The 19,489-nt window shown below is 39.8% G+C and overlaps 1 protein-coding gene across 1 annotated transcript in view; it reads left to right on the forward strand.

Annotated features, from left to right (window-relative positions):
* Window positions 1-8,463: 8,463 nt before the first annotated feature.
* SGCG (sarcoglycan gamma) overlaps window positions 8,464-19,489 on the forward strand; it is a 127,175-nt gene continuing 116,149 nt past the window's right edge. The window contains exon 1 of the mRNA XM_055317251.1: window positions 8,464-8,684. Coding sequence (XP_055173226.1) covers window positions 8,631-8,684 — 54 coding nt within the window. The 5' untranslated portion in view covers window positions 8,464-8,630. The remainder of the gene's footprint in view (window positions 8,685-19,489) is intronic.

Below are 19,489 nucleotides of genomic sequence, written 5' to 3' on the forward strand. Positions count from 1 at the left end.
ACACATTTGAAAGTACTCCTTTTGCTATTTGACATAAATTGTATATTTGCAGAAGTCAAATCCTACTAAACCATAAACCTGAAAATGTGATTATTACCTTTCAATATTTAATATTACTAAAAAAATTCTAAAGCAAAGCTGATTCTATCACTTTACTAGGCATTTATTTTTCCTTGTCAATAAATTATCTTTTTTATTGAAATATAGTACAGTATTATCTTAGTTTCAGATGACTAACATATTGATTTGACATTTATATACATTCTGAAATGCTCACCACAATAAATGGTCATCTGTCACCATACAAAGCTATTACAATATTATTGACTATATTCCCCATGCTGTACTTTATATGAATGTGGCTTATATTTTTTATAATTGGAAGATTGTTTTTATTATTCAGCTTTTTAAAAAATTATGATCTCTTTAATTCTGCTTTAAATGTGGTGAAATTTTAAGTAAATGTGCACAACTTTCTTCATTTGAAGAAAAATTTTCTCATTTTTTCCCTCTGCTATATCTCTTCCTCCATCAGGTCCATTTTCCTTCTCTCGCTCCCCTTATGTATTTATCGTATCTTCAGAATCTACCACCTAACTAGTTTGCCTTTCCATCCCTAGCTACTCTTTATTTCTTTTATTTCCATGTTATGAGAAGAATTTTTCTCTTATTCAGTCTTACATAGGTTTTTTTTGTTTTGTTTTGTTTTGTTTTTTAACCTTACTTAAATGCTGGTAATACTTGGACTCATCACTCATTCAGACTTTAGGCTTCTCTTTAGGTTTGTTAAATTTTATTTTTTTCGGATAGGCATAATTGAGGCCTGTTAATTCTCAAATCATTCCTCATGCTAGATGACACAACAGAGATTTGGATGAATTCCTTTGTGTTATTAATAGTGAATGATTAAGAAATAGGAAAAAAGAAAGTAATTTTAAAAGTGAAAACATCAAATTAAAAAAGTCTGAAATGAAACAAAATGAATAAGTGGAAAAGAAAAAGAGATGGTGGATTGAAGTAAAAGATGAAAAGTTGATGGAAAGAAAAAACTGAAGAGAAATCACAAAGTAACACAAAACAGGAAAGAGAGGGTAGGGAGAGAAAGAAAGTTTAAATAAGAATATCTGTTAATATAAAAAGGGAAAGGAGGAAAGAGAAGAGAGTTCAGAAGGAATGGGAATGACAGTATTTAGCATTACTATGCCTCTGGAAATTACTTTGTTATAATTAATAAATTATAGTAAAATTGATTAAATTAAGAGTTAGTGAAGTTTAATAGTGGCACAAGATGGTGGCCATCATTTTAACTATTCTGCATTAAGGTTATGAATTCTAAGGAATGGATAGGGGTTTCTCCTGTGAAAAATTCAATGAAAGTATACAGTGAATAAAGGATATGAAATGTAGAAAGCTAATAGGAAAATAAATAAAGGTATATTATTCTAATAGTTAAATAATTGCCAGGAATAACATATTCTGTCAGGTTGCAATTATTACTTTTAGACACTGAGACACACTTAATATACTGAAAGAAAAATACACAAATGATGTTAGGAGCATTAAGAGTCCATTCTGTTTCAGAATATGTCTGACTGCTCCCAACATGTTCATGCACTGGAAAAAATCTGGGTCATTACCTTTTATTATTGCATAATCAAAATGATTTCAATAAAATGAAAGAAAATACAAGAGATCTAAAGAAATGTAAGGGTGCATTTTGATGAAACTTCAAAGTCTATGGCTATACAGCAAATCATTTAACAGACCATCTCTTGTGGACCTTATGAGATTAGAAATGTGAAAATAGCTGTGAAAAAATAGATGTAAAAGTTTTGAAAATAAAAATCATCTATAAAACCGAATGTTACTATGGCCAAGGAATGCATTTCAGAGAGAAACTGGAAATGTTCAGTACACAAAATAACTGAATTGAACAAAAGAAAAAGGCAAGTGACTGTGATCACTGAACACAACATTTGCTATTAATTATGGCCTGTTGGTACTCTGAAACAAAATCCTATTGCATTGCTCATTGATTTCATTAATGATGGTAAAAAGAAATATTTTGAAATAACTCAAGTTTATAAAAATTAAGAGTATATAAAGATCATCTGGTACATCTATCATCTTTGATAAGTACAGGAATATTTTTTTTAAGATTTTATTTATTTATTCTTGAGAAACACAGAGAAGCAGAGACATAGACAGAGGGAGAAGTAGGCTCCCTGTAGGGAGCCTGATGCAGGACTCGACCCCAGGACCCCAGGATCACGCTCCAAGCTGAAGGCAGACACTCAACCACTGAGCCACCCAGGTGTCCCAGGAATATTTTTTTAAGTACTATGATTTTTTTGTTTAATCTATTTGTTACACCAATAAAATACTATAGAAATAATATTTGACTTTAATGAGACTTCTGTCCCTAGGAATCATGATTTTTAATATATATGCAGATTTAACAAGAAAACCATGCAAAATATACACACAGGTATCCATGAACCAATTAGGGAGCTGTATTTCTGAGTCAGTATCAAGTGACCCCCAGAGTTAGGCAAGCATGCCCCAGCCTAAAAACCCAGTGTCCTAGCAAAGAAAGAAAGTATAATTGTTGTAAATGTAATAGAAGTGTCATTCTACGTGAAATCACTTAATCAAATCACAAACAATAAGTTTTTTTTTTGTTTTGAAATTATGTAAAACTTGCTGAGTTTTTAAGGTAAAAAGTGAAAACTCAACAACAAAATCTGGGACTATTAAATTTCACTAAATCTTACGTTAATCAATGCCACATTAGTGTGGTAGACTGCATTATTGTTCCAAACTATTTGTTTTAGACTTTAGACTAAATAATTTAGGGAAGTATGCACATCCATGACCAACTGGCCTACAACGTCTTGTGATTGACAAGCATATATGTTAAGACTTGGTTGATATTAGGTTTGGGCAGGTGACTTCCTTTGGAATATGAACGTACTGGGGTTAACACATGTCAGGTTGAAATAGGAACTTTGAGATACACTGTGTGTTTCCATCAACTCTCTTAATTTTTTCCGTAAGGACAGCTTGCTTCCAATTATGACTACTCCTTCAGCCTGGGTCCTGAAATGAGAAAACCTATGACACGGAGCAGCAGTAGCCCAACTGCAATGACTGGCATACAACATGAGAGAAAAGTAAATATTTTTGTAAGTCACTGCCTAACAAAAACAAACAAAGAAAAAAAACATGCTATTAAATCCCATCGCTAATATTTGTGGGTTCCCCTACATACCATCAACCACTTTCTCAAACCACACCTGTGCCAAGTATCCTGGAAAAAAACAACATGAAAACAAAAAAGCCAACTCAAAAGTAGCTCCACCTTCTGCTTTTGAGACTTTCCCGAATACACACAAATTTCAATCAGAAATAGGAGTGGTAAATACTCAGATTAAAAAATATTTAGCCCAAATAGGAATTGGCTATGACTTCTAACAATGCATAAGCCTCCTTTCCACCTGCCAAGTGTTTTCTGGACACCTCTAAAGAGAGGTCTCATCTGTGCCTAGAAAGCAGTCTGTCACCGGCAGTCAGTGTGATACACCCACCCTGTTTTCCCCAGCTTACATTTAACCATATCAAGGGAGTTGCCTCTAATTCTCCCTCAGTTTCTGGTCTTCAGGGCTTCAGGACTGTTAGGAGACCCGATGCCCCCGCCCCCCCACCCCCCCGCAGGAAGTAGGTCGATTTTGCGTCACTCAGTCACCAGACCCTGGAATGATTCTTCCTGGGCATAAAGGTCCATAAAGTCCCTTTTGAATAATTTTATCATCTTTTACCTGGAGAAAATTTTTGACACTACAAGAATAAGTGAGAAAAAAAATCAAGGGAAAGCATTAACTTTTCTAATAAAGTTCAATATTAAGTTTAAGGAATATATTTTATCTTGAAATAATTTATTCAACACAGTCGGATATTAAAATAACCTTCTTGATGAAATATTAGATAGTAAGAGAAGAGAAACTGCTCTTTTAAGGATTCTTTTTGGCAAAAGAAAAAATATAAGCTCATACGTAGTCCTATATTGTTTAAATTGAAATTTTACTGTCAAAACTCTGGCCTTCACAAGCAGAGTCCCTCAGTATTCTTTGTCTAATCATTTTTTCTCACAAGCTCCCTGAGTATTTACAAAGATCCACTACTCTATTAAAAGCATACCATGCCACATGTATATTTTAAGTACTACGTTATGCAAGTGTGAACATGGTATTTTAAATATTATATATATGTGAATATATATATATATATATATATATATATATATAAACGTGAAGCACTTTATAGTAAATGTCAGCTAGTTAGGACATTCAAAAGTACCTTCCTTACTACTAACTTTTTGTTGGAGTCGTCAGTGAAAAGTGGCCTATATTAGCATTGAAAAAAAGAAAAGACAGCCTAACTAAAAAATAACTTATGAGATGCTAAGGATTGTGCTCTTCAGTTTACAAACATTAACTCATTTAACTCTCTGTACCCCAAATCACTGTCGTTCTACAGGTGAGTGATTCTGAGCATCAGTAACCTGAGTATGTGTAGGCAGTCTCATGTAATGTTAAGAGTCTTTCTGGGTCCAGAGATCATGGGTTCTGATCTCTTACTGCTGGTCACTGTAAGATCTTTGTTAATACTTAAAGTTTTACACCTCCACTTCCTCGTATGATTTCAGTTTGTATTTCCTTAATGGCTAATGACATTGAGCATCTTTTCATGTACTTACTGGTTATTTATATATTTTCTCTGGAGAAATATCTATTCAGATCTTTTACCTATTTTTAATTGGGTTGTCTTTTTACTGCTGAACTGTAAATGTTCTTTATATATCTAGTTGTAAGTCTCTTTTTAAAAAATATTTTATTTATTTATTCATGAGAGACACACAGAGAGAGGCAGGGGCATAGGTAGAGGGAGAAGCAAGCTCCCTGCAGGGAGACCGATGTGGGACTCGATCCCAGGACCCCAGGAACATGCCCTGAGCCAAAGGTAGATGCTCAACTGCTGAGCCACCCAGATGCCCCTTGTTATAAGTCTCTTGTTAGATATATGATTTACAAATATTTTCTTCCATTCTGACCATGGTTTTTTCACTTTCCTGATGGCATAATTTGTAGCACAAACATTTTTAATTTTGGTGAAGACAAATCTATTTTTTCATTTGTTGTTTGTGATTTACCTCACCCAAGGTTACCAGGGTTTACTCTGATGTTTTATTCTGAAAGTCTTTTCTTTAAGCTCCTGAATTGAGGCCTATGATCCATTTTAAATTAACTTTTGTGCATGGTTTAGAGAAGAGAACACACTGCCTTCTTCTGCATTTGTTTGCATATATCATATAAATTACATAATTTGTCAGCATACAGTTGTTCACAGTATTCCTTTATAATCTTTTCTCTCAGGTTGATAATGATGGCCCCTCTTTCACCCTCGACATTGGAATGAATCCTCTCTTTTCTTTCTTGGTCAGGAGCCTCTGAGACTCTTTTCCCTGATGTCCCTGTTAAGCTTCTGGCTAGTTTGCCTCTATGAATATCACACTTGGTTCTGAGGCTGTTCTAATTGTTAGTGGATTCCTGTTATTTTTAAAAACACCTGGGCATAACCCATTCCACAGTCGGATCCAATTACAGTCCAGCCTCTTTGCACGGGTCATCTTTGAGGTCAGTCTCTGAGGCTTTTTCCACCCCAGGAGGGCTCCATTCTTTTTCCTGATTTTCTCTGTTAAATTTCTAGCTGGTCTACCATGCATTTAGCTTTTTGCTATCATGGAGCTACCATCTTCCTCTTAATTGCTTATTCTCAATATCTCCAGTGTTTCTGACAGCACCGTTAGGGGTGAACTTCCCCACACTCTCTTCCAGAGAAAATCAGCCTTCCTAGGAAGAGCTATGGGACTATTGTCTTTCCCACTGCACAGAACCTCTGCCCCACTGCCCTGGAGCTGGAGGTGGGCAGCAGCCTTTCTCTTTACAGTGACACTTCTGCTTTATTATTGGGGTCTGTATCCCTTGGTATTCTCAGTTTTCCTCTCCCAATGTGGAACCCCCACCTTGAGTGAGCTAGAGTGGGGAACAGTAGTAGTAGCCCAATATTCTTAACCCCTCTATACCTAGGCTAGAGCTTCTACCCCACAGTAGTGTCTGGGTAGGTGGAAAGCCCCACACCTCTCAGCCACATCATATTGCCTGGAGTAATGCTTCTGGCACATGGCTTGGGAGACTGGGGCTGAAAATGGTGGATGCCTGCCCCTCCCAGAGAGAAGCCAATATCCCAGACTGGGAACTGGAGGAGAGAAGCTGCACTCATCCAGAGTGACACTTCCACAACATTGAGCTGGGAGCTGGAGGAGTGGGTTGTGGCCCAGATTATTGCTCTTCTTACCAAGATTTAGTAGATTTTCATGAATAAATATTTCTTCATTTGCTGTATGCCCTTGGGACAGTTCTCAGAGACTTTAAATGATTTTTTAAAAATATTTTCACCACTTACAATTGTTTCATGGAGAGGGTGAGCAGAGACCCTCATTTAATTCTAATACTTTTCTTATTTGTATGTACATTTACCTTTCCTTTTAAAATGTAAAGTGTTAATTTTATGCAAGCAATATACTGTGTATTCAGAAATGCACATAATTTACAAATAAATATACATGTACTGGGTGGCTCAAAAATATTTTTTACTAATAAGGTACTCAGTCAAACTGAGCCTTCACACCCTGTACACACTCTTGGGTTTTTTCCCCTATACCACTTTGGATATATTTGGCTTTACTGCCAGGAGAATGATGGCAAGTGCTCTGGATCTTCATTGTTCTCACCATCCACAGCATCAAATTGTTGCCAGTTAGTTCTTTCTAAGCCAAGAAAAAAGAAGCCCTGACTCACATCACATTAGTTTTCGCAATTAAAATGTATTAATAACTTCTGAATTCTTTGACACAAATATATAAACTGAGACTTTTTCTAGATAGTAGGGATATTTTTAGAGCAACGGCTCACAGTTCTTTTCATTATGTTGTCTGTGAAAGAGTCATGAAATGATTAGTATATCCTTAACAGTATATCTCAACCTATGTCAATCTTACCTTCCTTGTGAGAATAAAGTTTTTGAAACAAATGGTTGTCACTTTCACAATCCATGAGGTAGAGAATAATTAATGAAGATTTTCATTGCACTTCTCTGGGAAATTAACTTACCCGCTTTAGATTCCTACCTTTGAAAAAGCGTGCTTTAATGTAATCTAAGCATTGCAAACGTCTCGGCCTTACAATTACCCATTTCGTTACATGAAAAACGTGTAAATTCTCCAACATCTTCATGTTTCCATTTGGTTCCAAAAATGGTAGCATATCTCCACCTAAGAAATCATAAAATATACCAAAAATGATCCTTTCGGGAATGAGATCATCTACCTCCTAGGACATTCACCAAACATGGTCAAATACCCAAACCACTCTCCAGACACAAAACTGCTAAAACCAAGTCACTGTCCTATGTAGACCAAGGGGTCCGAGTGTGGATGTCACACGCATGGATGTCAACCAGGAAATAAATGATTGAAATACAAGCACTAATTAGGATAACTATATTCCATATAAACACAGTTGAGCGAACCTCTGCAGGCCTCGAGAAAAACAGAGTAAAAGGGCCTTCTTAAAAAATGATGGGTCAGCACTCCCTACTTGGGAGCCTGGTTGTAAGAGCTAATAACGTGCGGCAATATTCCTGCCACCGCGGAGAGTTTCTGCAAATCCCGAGGGATGCCTCCTGGCGGGGAGACCTGGCCCTTGCTTTCCAAGAGTGCCGAGGAGTGACCCGCGCAGCTTCCGAAGCCCAAGGGGCTCTTGGCGAGACCCGGGAGGCTCCCGGACGGGGCCGTTCCCCGCGCAGCGACGCCCGAAGACGCCGTAGGCTCGGAAGGCGCTGCCTGCTGTAACGCGAGGGGCCAGGAGCCCGGGGCGAGGACGAGATGCTCCCCGAGCTCCCAGCGCAGGATGCGCTCGCTCGGCGGGCGCGGCGGGACCCGCGGGGGCAGCGGGGAGGCGCCCCCGCGGGCGGCCGAAGAGGAGCGGGCTGCGGGCCGGTGGCCACGGGGGCCCGGCTCGGCGCCCCGGCTCGGCGCCCCACGCGCGTGCGCGACCGCGGGGGGCGAGCGGAGGGCTGCGAGGCCGGGTGCGCGCGGGAGGAGCGCGCGGACGGGGGTGCTGCACGCGCCCCGGCGCAGGACGGAAGGGGCAGGGGTGGGGCTGGAGGCACGAGGGGGTCATGTGGAGGCGCGGGCGGCCGTGGGGCTGGAGGGGGGGGAGCCGGGGCGTGCGGCCCCGGGGCGCCCCGGGCTGGTGCGGGGGGCGGGGCCGTAGCGGGGCGGGGGCGGGGCCCTCCCCCCGGGAGTCTGGCCTCCGCCTCCGCCTCCGCCTCCGCCTCCGCGCGCTCCCCCGGCGGCGGGGCCCGAGCCCGGGCGGGGATGTGGGCACCCGCGGCCCGGGGGAGCCGCACCCCCGCCCAGACGCAGAGTGGTGGCTGCGGTCGCCGAGGAAGGAGGACGGAGCCCAGGGCGCGCGGTCCGGAGAGAAGACAGTGGTCTCCTGCGGCCGGGAATGAAGGGAAATCCTGTGGCCGTCTGCTCGCCGGGACCCCGAGAAGTGGAGCAGGTAGAGCGCACGGTCGCGGCCAGCACCGCCTCCCCTCGGTTCCCCAGCTCCCCCTTCCTTCTCTCGCAGCCCTACACGAACGCCTCGGTTGTTGGGGCCCCCGGTCTCGCCCTGCAGCTTCCCCGAGACCCCACACCTACCTTCCCACCTGCGTCCTCTCCGCCCCGCGGAGCGCCCCGTTCCCCGCCCGGCCGCGGGGCCCGGGACGAGGGCGCGAGGGTGCGAGGGCGCGAGGGCGCGAGGGTGCGAGGGTGCGGTGCGGTGCGGTCCTAGCGCTCGGCCTCCCTCTCCCGGAAAAACTTTGCTAAGTGATGTGCGCTCAGACACGCTTGGGAACTCGGTTGGGCGGGGGCCCGGGCGGAGGCAGGGGGTGAAGCAGACGGGGCGGGCGGGCGCGGGCGGAGGTGCAGACCAGGGGAAGGAGATCAGAACGAAGTTGTTTTCTGCAAATTGATTTTGCCAAAACATTGCCCCGGATTGCTGACTAGTCTGTTGACGCTGACGAAGCTGAACGGCTGCACCAAGTGCGGAGTTGCACAGGGTTTTACTTGGGCATTTTAGGGGGGAAGCAGAGATCCTTAAAATCACAGGTGGCTCACCCAGTCTTCAGTGGGATTATAACTTGATGAGCAACCCCCCCCCCATACCCACTACCTCTCTTAAGCTCCCCTGGTTGGTATTTATGTATTTGCATGTATTTGGTAAAACCAGAGTACGGCAGTTGAGGCAGTTGATAACTTTTTAAATCACTACTACTACTACTACTACTACTACTACTACTAAATCATCACTATCTGATGTTTACAAATAATGGTACAGTCCCATACAATTCTTCTGTGAAATAACCACTCATTAAGTAATACCAAGTGCTGTAAAAGTAGATTTTTAGTGATGACACTCTACATATGTATGGTATTTTTACGTGAATATTGCTGCGCGTTCCTTAAAACAGGTAAATCTGTAAAGCCATGGAATTGTGCTTATTTTACTTATAAAGCAGATCTTTTTATATGCTCTTTTTGTGCTCTTTTTTTTCTTTAATATGAGCAGGCTATTTAAAAAACCCTGAAAAACAGATTTTACAATACTGTTCAAAAATATATATGTAAGTTGATCTCTCGGGCTTTGGTGCTGGAATATTTTACCAGAAGGTTCAGTGTCTCTGTATGAGATCTTACTCTCTAGGAAAAGTGCTTCCGAAGTGATTAGCAAACTGACACCACTCCACATGTGTGAAAATATTATATAGTTAACTTTCAAAGTTATTGAACTATGTTTCCAAATACCTTGCTTTGCCTAAGTCCTTATGTTCTTATGATGTTTAATGTTTGTTATTACTGAATCATTAAACACAGTATTTAGTGGATATTACACCTAAATCATTAATGCATGTAGTACACCTCCACTGTGGGCTTACAAGTATAGAAAAGTTGTCCTGTATAACATTACAGTCTATAAGATATTTCTTTAATCTTGGAAAAAATATAGTGATGAACTATCCATTTAATGAATTAGACATACATAAGTAGACTATAAATTAAAACAGGAAACTTTTGACATTTAACAAATACTTTGTTTGCTTTTTAAAACTTAAAACACAAAAATAAATAAATAAATAAATAAATAAATCTTAAAACACGGCTCTCAGAGTTAATAAGGATAATAATACTCATTAATTGTGGCTGGAGGATATTTCAAATAGATTATATTTGAAGTATAAATATATTTCTGTAAATATATATGTATAGAATTACATCTTAATTTTATTAAAGATTTTTATTTATTTATTCATGAGAGAGAGAGTCAGAGACACAGGCAGAGGGAGAAGCAGGCTCCATGCAGGGAGCCTGATGTGGGACTCGATCCCGGGACTCCAGGATCAGGCCCTGGGCTGACAGCAGGCGCTAAACTGCTGAGCCATCCAGGGACCCCTAGAATTACATTTTAATCAGCATTATTTCATTATCTTAGGTATGACTTTTTAAAATTTATCATAGCCCCATTTTGATGTTTAGTTGTTAAGATTGTGTCCTTCAAGAGCTCCTAATGTCCTTTGGGTGAAATAAGTAATTATCTCTAGATGTAGTTACAGTTAAGCAAAACGGTAATGTTAATTTTATTTCTTTCTCTAGAATTGTACTGTTAGAAAGTGATTTATATGAACATGATCATCATAGTATAATAACCCAAACATTTAATTTTCTAAAGACTTAGGTGATGTTTCTTTGTTATTTTTCAAAAAAATGCACATTTCATTATGTCTTCCATAGTTGAATTTACGTGAAGTAAACACAACTGGTTATTTGTTGTGAGTGGTACAAATACAGGGTTATCTGTATAGTATCCCTTGTTTGAAGTATATTTGCATGTAAATTTCTGAACAGGACACCTAAATTAGGAAACAAAATAGCTACCTATAACAACTTTTTTTTTTTTTTTTTTTTAGCATATCATTTTGTTAGATACGAGGGAAATATTTGTGCTGGAATAGGAGATAGCAGGAAAAGGCAGTAGGTAGTAAATTAATGCTTCCTAACTATTTTAAGGTGATGGATTCCTTTGAAAACTTGGTGATAGTTCTAGATCTGCTACTTGGACTGGATTTCAAGAGGTTAACAGTTCTTAAAGCCAGTTCTGGGCTCCTGGCTGAGGTCACATAAATTAGATTCTCAGCGTGTAGGTGGGCTTGGTTGCTGCATGTACAAAACCTTGAGTGAGTCCATTATAATAAAGTGTGATTACATTAATACATTAATAATAAAACAGGGAAAACTTAATTGGAAAAATAACACGAGCCAGGTATTAATTTATAAAAATGTGCTTGTGATAGTTTGTCTAGCAGACTTTAATATTGCTTGCTAAACTCCTTTTGCAAAAATGACATAATAAGTGAACTGAATGAGAAAAGGGGAAATTTAAAAAATAGGAAACCTTAACTAAAGTCATATTGCATTAAAGACAAAGGTCTAAGTAGCAACCGGTTATAAAAAGGCTAAGGTCGTATAAAAGTTGTGTTCTTATAAAGAACATCTTTATGAGTCACTGGATTATTTACATGAAATTCTGTGGGTTGGGTTATAATTGAGGCTGTCTTACATTTCAGAGGCGTGAGTTGCAGATGCCCTCTGCAATATAAAGGACTGTGTGCATCATTTTTCCTCCAGGCTCCTGCTAGGCCTGCTGTCCTGACAAGTGGCTGCTCCTGGGAGCCATGGTTCCTCCTCTGTATCCTTCTTCCTTAAGATTCTTGACTCCATCTGTTTATTTATAATCCCCCTTAATCCAAAATGATTTGAGGTAAATACCCAACAAATTATTCTCGGGAGAATTTCCTTCTGGCACGTAGAGCATGCTGCTGTCCCTCTGACTTTTAGCACTTGCTTTCACCTGGAGAGCGCTGACTTCATCATATTGACTGAGATCCTATATCAAGCCTGGCACGTCAGGCATTCATCACATTTCATCAGTCTTCGCAAGCAGCCTGTGAGGAGGACCCCACTCAACATAAATGGAAACTAGGCCCAGAAAGGTTATCACTATCACTTGCCAAGATCTGAGTAATGACACAGACTCGACACTAAACCCACACATCCCAAGGTAGCACAGCACAGCGCCCAGGGAGATGCTGCTGTGGTCAGTCCCACATCTCATGCTTCTTGTGAGTGCCAAGTAGCTCAAGTGACTAGCCCACATTACTAGCGCTAGGACTACTTTGATTCAAGGAAAAAGAAGGCCATCACATTTAAGGTTAACATGAGTGTATGGAATGAGCACCAGTAACTCTGGTGCCCTTAAAACTCTCAGAATTCTTCTTGGGAAAGTGTGGAAGTCTTCTTGAAGGCAACTTCCATGTCTTCATTCTCCAATTACATATTTTGCTTTGATGTTTTAATAAATCAGGCAAATACAGAAGGCCGATAAAATAGAATCGTATCTTAATGAACACAGTATTCCATTAACAAGTCTTGATGCATGGAGCATAGGGATGGTTGGTGGCCAGGCCGTGGGTACTTGCTGTTTTACAAAGATTTTTATTCATACTTAGCTTAAGAAGCAGTCTTGTCACCCTTCACATGTTCACCATGTTTTTGCCTTTCTGCCTTTTTTTTCTCCCATTTCCAATATCTAGACTTTGAGATGTATAAAAGTTGATGGGGAGAACGATCAAAGTGGAATAATAGTAAGAGAATGATACTCTGGTCCCTTCTTTTGACCTGTCTCAAGCCCCAGGTAACCATCCCACAGTGTGTGTTTAAGAAATATCACACTCTGCTTAGGGTTCTACGTGATTCTTCTGGCTGAGACTCTTTCTAAAAATCTGGAAAAGTAGATGTCGCCCTCTTTTTGAAAATTGCTTCTCTCTCTCTCTCTCTCTCTCTCTCCCCTTCTTGAAATCTCACTAGGTACATTTTGGCCCTTCTCATCTTCATCTTCCATTTCTTCTCGGGCTGCTGATTCCCTCATTCCACATCATGGTAGTTTAATTGCTCTAGTGATGTGTAATTATTTTGTGTGAGTTCATCTACACTGAGAGTTATTCTTAGATAGGACTCTCCAATGTGACAGGTGTGCAAATGTCCCTAGGAGTGGTTCTGCTTGTACATGTGCTGGGGTACCAGGGGGTTTATGGGATTCAAAGCAGTTTTATGTAAATTTCATGGTGTGGGGTTATAGCAGCACATATTTGTTGTGAATTTGGGCAGACTGACACCTATAAATGGTACAGGCTTGTGGTTAGTACAAACATGACTGCTTTCTTTCTATACAGTGGCTTATTTTTCTATCCAGAGCCTTGGAGAGGGAGGGATCTCGTACTTTCTCTGCATGTGGGAGCTCTGGCCTTGCAATGGACAGTGGCCAACTCTCCCATCTTTGTTGAGCATTAAGATTCAGGTTCAGTCTCTAGGCTCATAAGTGGGTCTGATAACCTGCATATTTCTATGTGTAGCATCCTCCCCAGTTAACTCTGGCTTTCATTTCCATCCTGTTTTGTAGCCTTGAGAATGTTCCATTCTTCCCTGCAACTTTGACTACATATTTTTAAAGTATTACATTTTGTGCAGAACTTTTGTGTGTTGGTGGTATAAATGGGACTCTCTCAGGTCTTCCTAGTCCATTATATTAAAAGAACTCTCTGTGTGTGACACATTTCATTATTTGGGGGGGACAGTTCCTGTTAACTATTTTTAAAGACAATTATGAAATAAAAAATACATTGTACATCATATTGTGAGCTAGATTACAAAGAACTCTGTGACATTCATTATCTAAATTTTAAGTAAACCAAATTTTAACCAACTTCTGGAACTTTAAAATTAGCAATAAAGTATAATGGTGTATTAAGTAAAGTTAAATGATTAAATGTATAATAAGGATAATTCTCAATTATTTGTCAATTATGTTAATTATGTAATCTGTGAATTATTTAAGTTGGTTATATAAGCTATTGAGTATTTATTCTTGGGATGCCTATACCTTTATTACTAAATTTTGTTTTTGTTTCTGTTTCTGTTTTTTTTAAGATTTTATTTACTAATTCATGAAAGACACAGAGACGGCAGAGACGTAGGCTGAGGGAGAAGCAGGCTCCAGGCAGGGAGCCCGATGTGGGACTCCATCTTGAGACCGCGGATCACGCCCTGAGCCAGGGGCAGATGCTCAACCGCTGAGCCACCCAGGCATTCCTAAATTTTGTTTTTATTTACTAATATCTCTACCAAATGCTAGTTGGAAAGTAAGGATAGACATCAGGACAGTTTTATTACCTATTAGAGTTTGAGTGATTGGTTGCTTGAAACTAATAAATTGAGGTTTGAGTATCTTATTTGTCTTGTGACATAAAACTCAGACCTTAAGTATGAATTTGTATTCTGAACAGGTACTCAAGTAACTACCAGATAATTTCAGGGTTTTTTTACTTTGCCAGGAGGAGTGAAGGGCACATAAGAATGTAATATAATTATCAGATTCACCTCTTGGATTAACAATAATAATGGGACAATAAATTTATTTCTAAAATAGTAAAATCTAACTAAAACATGACTTAACATATGGTCTCTTTTCAATGAGATGTATAGGAGTAGGGAAACTTTTTCTACCATTTTATCCAAATGATAAATATTTTAGGCTTTGTGGGCCATAAAGATCACTGTCACAACTACACAACTCTGCAGTAGTAGCAGCCATAGATATACATAAACCAGTAAGCATGGTTTAGGAACATTCTACTTGTAAGAACAGGTAGCAGGTTGTATTTGACACACAGGCCATCATTTACCAAACCTAAAGCGATCAGTTATGAAGAAATAAAAACTTTAATTGTGAAGTATTTTCCAACATAGATTGAGGGTTTGAAGTGGTGGCAGCTTCTCACTGCCCACAGGCAAGGGCAGCTTGCAGCTGCCAGACCGAGAGAAAATCTTACTTCCTCCTGCTGGATTGAGTAGGTTGTGAGGAGTGGGAGTGGGGGACAGCTCCACATCATGACATTTCTACTCCATTTGAATGAGGCTTCTTTTATTCATTTTTCACAATAGATACATAAACATTTTTGGAGAAATCACTTCATACACAATACTAATATATTCACACTCAAAAGATTTAGGAAAGAAGGAACTAATCCCTGTTTATTTTTTCTTTACCTTCTTTACTCCTGGCTTCAGGTAATGGTATGATTTACAAACCTAAAAAAAATGTTGCTTTCTTCTCTGGAGCTGAAATTTCAAACTGAGTAAGTTAGTGTTTGCAAATTACCTCAAATTTATAAAAATTAATACAATGAAAATTTTTAAAATAATATTTTGGTGTATGCATCACTGTGAATATGCTGTACATGTTACATTACATTAAGGATCTTTCTTGAATTTTGTCACTATACAAAACTGTTGCAACAGCCTGAAAATATTAAAAATTAGAGAAATGTATATATGTGACCCATAATTTATTTATTTTTTATTTGAATTCATTTAATGAACATATAGTGTCAAAGAGAGTTCAGTGATTCATCAGTTGCATATAACACCCAGCGTCCATTCCATCATGTGCCTTCCTTAATGCCCATCACCCAGTTACCCCATCCCACCTCCCCTCCAGTAACCCTGAGTTTATTTCCTATTGTTAAGAGTTTCTTATGGTTTGTCTCCCTCTCTGATTTTGTCTGTTTTATTTTCCCCTCTTTTCTCTTATGTTTATCTGTTTTGTTTTTTAATTTCTACATATTACTGGAATCATGATAATTATCTTTCTCTGATTGATTTGTTTCACTTAGCATAATACCCTCTAGTTCTATCCATGCCATTGCAAATGGCAAGATATCATTTTTGATGGTTGAGTAATATCCATTTTGTATATATATGACACATATTTTAAAATGGAAATTGTGTTGTACCCATCAGTAAGCCATGATCATCTGCACAGGTGGTTTATGATTTTGTTTCTGCCAACAGTGATCAAATGGAGGTGAGCCAGAATGGTCATTTTCCTTTAAGAGATAAGAAGGATTTATATAAATTGGAAATAAGGGAAAAAAACCTAAAAATTATTTTATCAAGTTTGCCTCTTTTGACATTTAAAAGATTTTACAATTTAATTAAACTCTTTAGTTTCAAAAAATATTCTTAGTTTCATACTGGGAAGGGCTCCAGATTTTTCCATTTTTCCATTTTTCTTGCTTATTTTAAAAATATTAACTACATATTGAGAAGTGGTGTTGTCCTTTATTTGCTACACATCAAATAGTTGCAAGATGTTTTTCCCATTGGTAGATTTTGATTATTTGTAAATAATTTTTTCAAATAAAATAAAAGGTAATCATTTTGTGGTATAGAAGTGTATCAAATCAACATATTGTACACCTTAAGCTTTTACAGTGTTATCTGTCAAATATACCTCAATAAAGCTAGAAAGAAAAAAAGATTAGTGGAACTCTTCTCTCCCGCTTCGAAAAAGAAAATACTCTTATATTATAATGGTGTCTCTATATCATTATATATGTGTCCAAGCCCATAAAACATTACAACTCCAAGAGTAAACTCTAGGGTAAAATGTGGACTATCAGTGATTATGATGTGTCTGTATAGGTTCATCCTTGCTAAAAAAAAAAAAAAAAAGAAAGAAAGAAAGAAAGAAGGGACCATTCTGGTGAGATATATTGGTAACAGAGGAGGCTGTGCATTTATAGGGAAGGCAGGACATATACTGCAAATCTCTATACCTCCCCCTTACTTTTGGTGTAGTAAAACTGAAACTGCTCTTAAAAAAATAGTCTCTAAAAAATGAACAGTGCACACATACACCACATTTTCTTTTTTTTTTAAAGATTTATTTATTTATTTATTTATTTATTTATTTATTTATTTGTGATAGACATAGAGAGAGAGAGAGGCAGAGACACAGGAAGAGGGAGAAGCAGGTTCCATTCCGGGAGCCCGATGTGGGACTCGATCCCGGGTCTCCAGGATCACGCCCTGGGCCAAAGGCAGGTGCTAAACCGCTGAGCCACCCAGGGATCCCCTACACCACATTTTCTATATCATCATTCATGTGTTGACGGACACTTAGTTTATTTTCGTATATTGGCTATTCTAAATAATGCTACAGTGAACATGGAAGTGAAGATATCTCTTCCAGATCCTGATTTATTTCTTTTGAATGTATACACAGAAGTGGAATTGCCGGATTACATGATAGTTCTATTTTTAAACATTTTGAGAAAGCTCTACAAGGTTTTCCATAATTGCTGCACCATTTTACATTCTCACCAACAGTGTATAAGAGTTCCAGTTTCTCTGCATCCTTCCAACACTTGTTAACCCCTGTCTTTTTTGTAATTAATTAGTTAATTTATTTGAGAGAGAGAGAATGAGCAGGGGGAAGGGCAGAGGGAGAGGGAGAGAGGCACACTCCCGGCTGAGCAGGGAGCCCAGTGTGGGGCTCCATCCCAGGACCTGGTGATCTTAACCTGAACCAAAGACAGATGCTTAACCAACTGAGACACCTGGGCATCCCATCTCCTGTCTTTTGTGAGAATACCATTATAACAGGTGTGAGGTGATACCTCATACTATATTGTATACTTGAAATTTGCTAAGATGGTAGTGTCTAAGTGTTCTGACCAGGGAAGGAAGGAAGGAAGGAAGGAAGGAAGGAAGGAAGGAAGGAAGGAAGGAAGGAAGGAAGGAAGGAAGGAAAGAAGGGAAGAAGGGAAGAAGGGAAGAAGGGAAAGGAGAGGGAGGGCGGAAGGGAGGGAGGGAGGGAGGGAGGGAGGGAGAGAAACGGTAACTATGGGGGGTGTTAGATGTGTCAAGTAGCTTGCTGTGGTGATCATTTCATAATATGTGTCAAAATTTCAAGTTGTACAACTTGAAATACACCTTAAATACAATTTTTATTTGCCAATTATACCTCAGTAAAGCTAGGGGGCTGGAAATGGGGCTTTGGAAAATTTTCCATAGGATATGCTTTTGACATGATTTCTGTGTTGTATCCAAAATGTGACTAACTTTGTCAATCTGCCCCAGTTAAACCTGTTTTTAAAAGTTAATCTGCTATATTCAGAAAAGAGAGGGAAAAATTCAAAGGCCAGACTTTCATTAGCAATGGTCTGAGTTGTAGCCCTGATGAATTCTTAGGAGTCGCTAGCCCTAATCTCAAACTGTAGGCCAAGTACCTCCATCCAGCAATTCCTCTCATCCCACATTCTTTGTCCAAAATGGGATGCTTCATTATTCATTTCAAACCATCCCTGCTCTGGTTGGTTAGCATTGCTTTTCATTCCATTTATTCTCCCACAGGTGAAAAGCTTTCCTATGCTCCACCCAGTGGGTGTGAGGTTCCATTAAAGCCTTGCTCTACACGGCATCCCAGTTTCCCGAATTGGGGTCCAGCGGCCTCTGCTTCCATGATACTTAGGCAGCAGTTTGGTATCTGCCACCATCTGGGGTTGCTCAGGAAATATTGGGGAGTTAGGCTTAACTTTTTCCATCCTTTCAAGTTCAAGCACAGAAACCTTCCTTGAGGGATCCCTGGGTGGCGCAGCGGTTTAGCGGCTGCCTTTGGCCCAGGGCGCGATCCTGGAGACCTGGGATCGAATCCCACGTCGGGCTCCCACTGCATGGAGCCTGCTTCTCCCTCTGCCTATGTCTCTGCCTCTCTCTCTCTCTATCATTAATACATAAAAAAAAAAAATTTAAAAAAAAAAAAAGAAAAAAAAGAAACCTTCCTTGAACTTCCTTTGCATGTAGGAAATGTCATGAAGATGCCCAGGCAGGTCCTACCCATCCATTCCTCTCTCAGGCTGCTGTCCATGAGCCTCCTCCTCCTGTTGGCATGTTCCTTCCCATGCAGCTGGACCCATGTTGATGGCCTGAACTTCCTTGGCCTCACCAGCACCATCAGCTTCCACCTATCCATATGTATCTCCTCCATCCACTGAGAAAAGTCCTGCCACAGATCAATCCTATAGTGTGGTTTTCCTCTTATTACCACCAAAATGTTTTTAAAATCCCATACGTGTTCAGTTGCCAGTGCTGAACAGCCTCAACTAGCAGGACCCTTAGCCTCATGCTGCTATCATTTATTTATGCTCCACTTTTCCCTCTCCCATCCCAATGGGAGCCATTCCAGACCTCCTCCGTCCTTTACCATCCTTGGCAGATGACCTCCCTCCTGCTCAGCTGAGACAATGAGGCTCTTAGGTCTGTACTGCCTCAACTTCCTGTTCTGCCCTACCCTAACCTTAACCATATGCACATCTATCCTTCCCTCTTTTAAGCTGCTTTCCCTGGGCCCTCCCCTCCTGCTTTCTC

Source organism: Nyctereutes procyonoides, unplaced genomic scaffold (genome assembly GCF_905146905.1).
Source record: "Nyctereutes procyonoides isolate TBG_1078 unplaced genomic scaffold, NYPRO_anot_genome, whole genome shotgun sequence".
In the NCBI taxonomy this organism is placed as follows: Eukaryota; Metazoa; Chordata; class Mammalia; order Carnivora; family Canidae; genus Nyctereutes; species Nyctereutes procyonoides.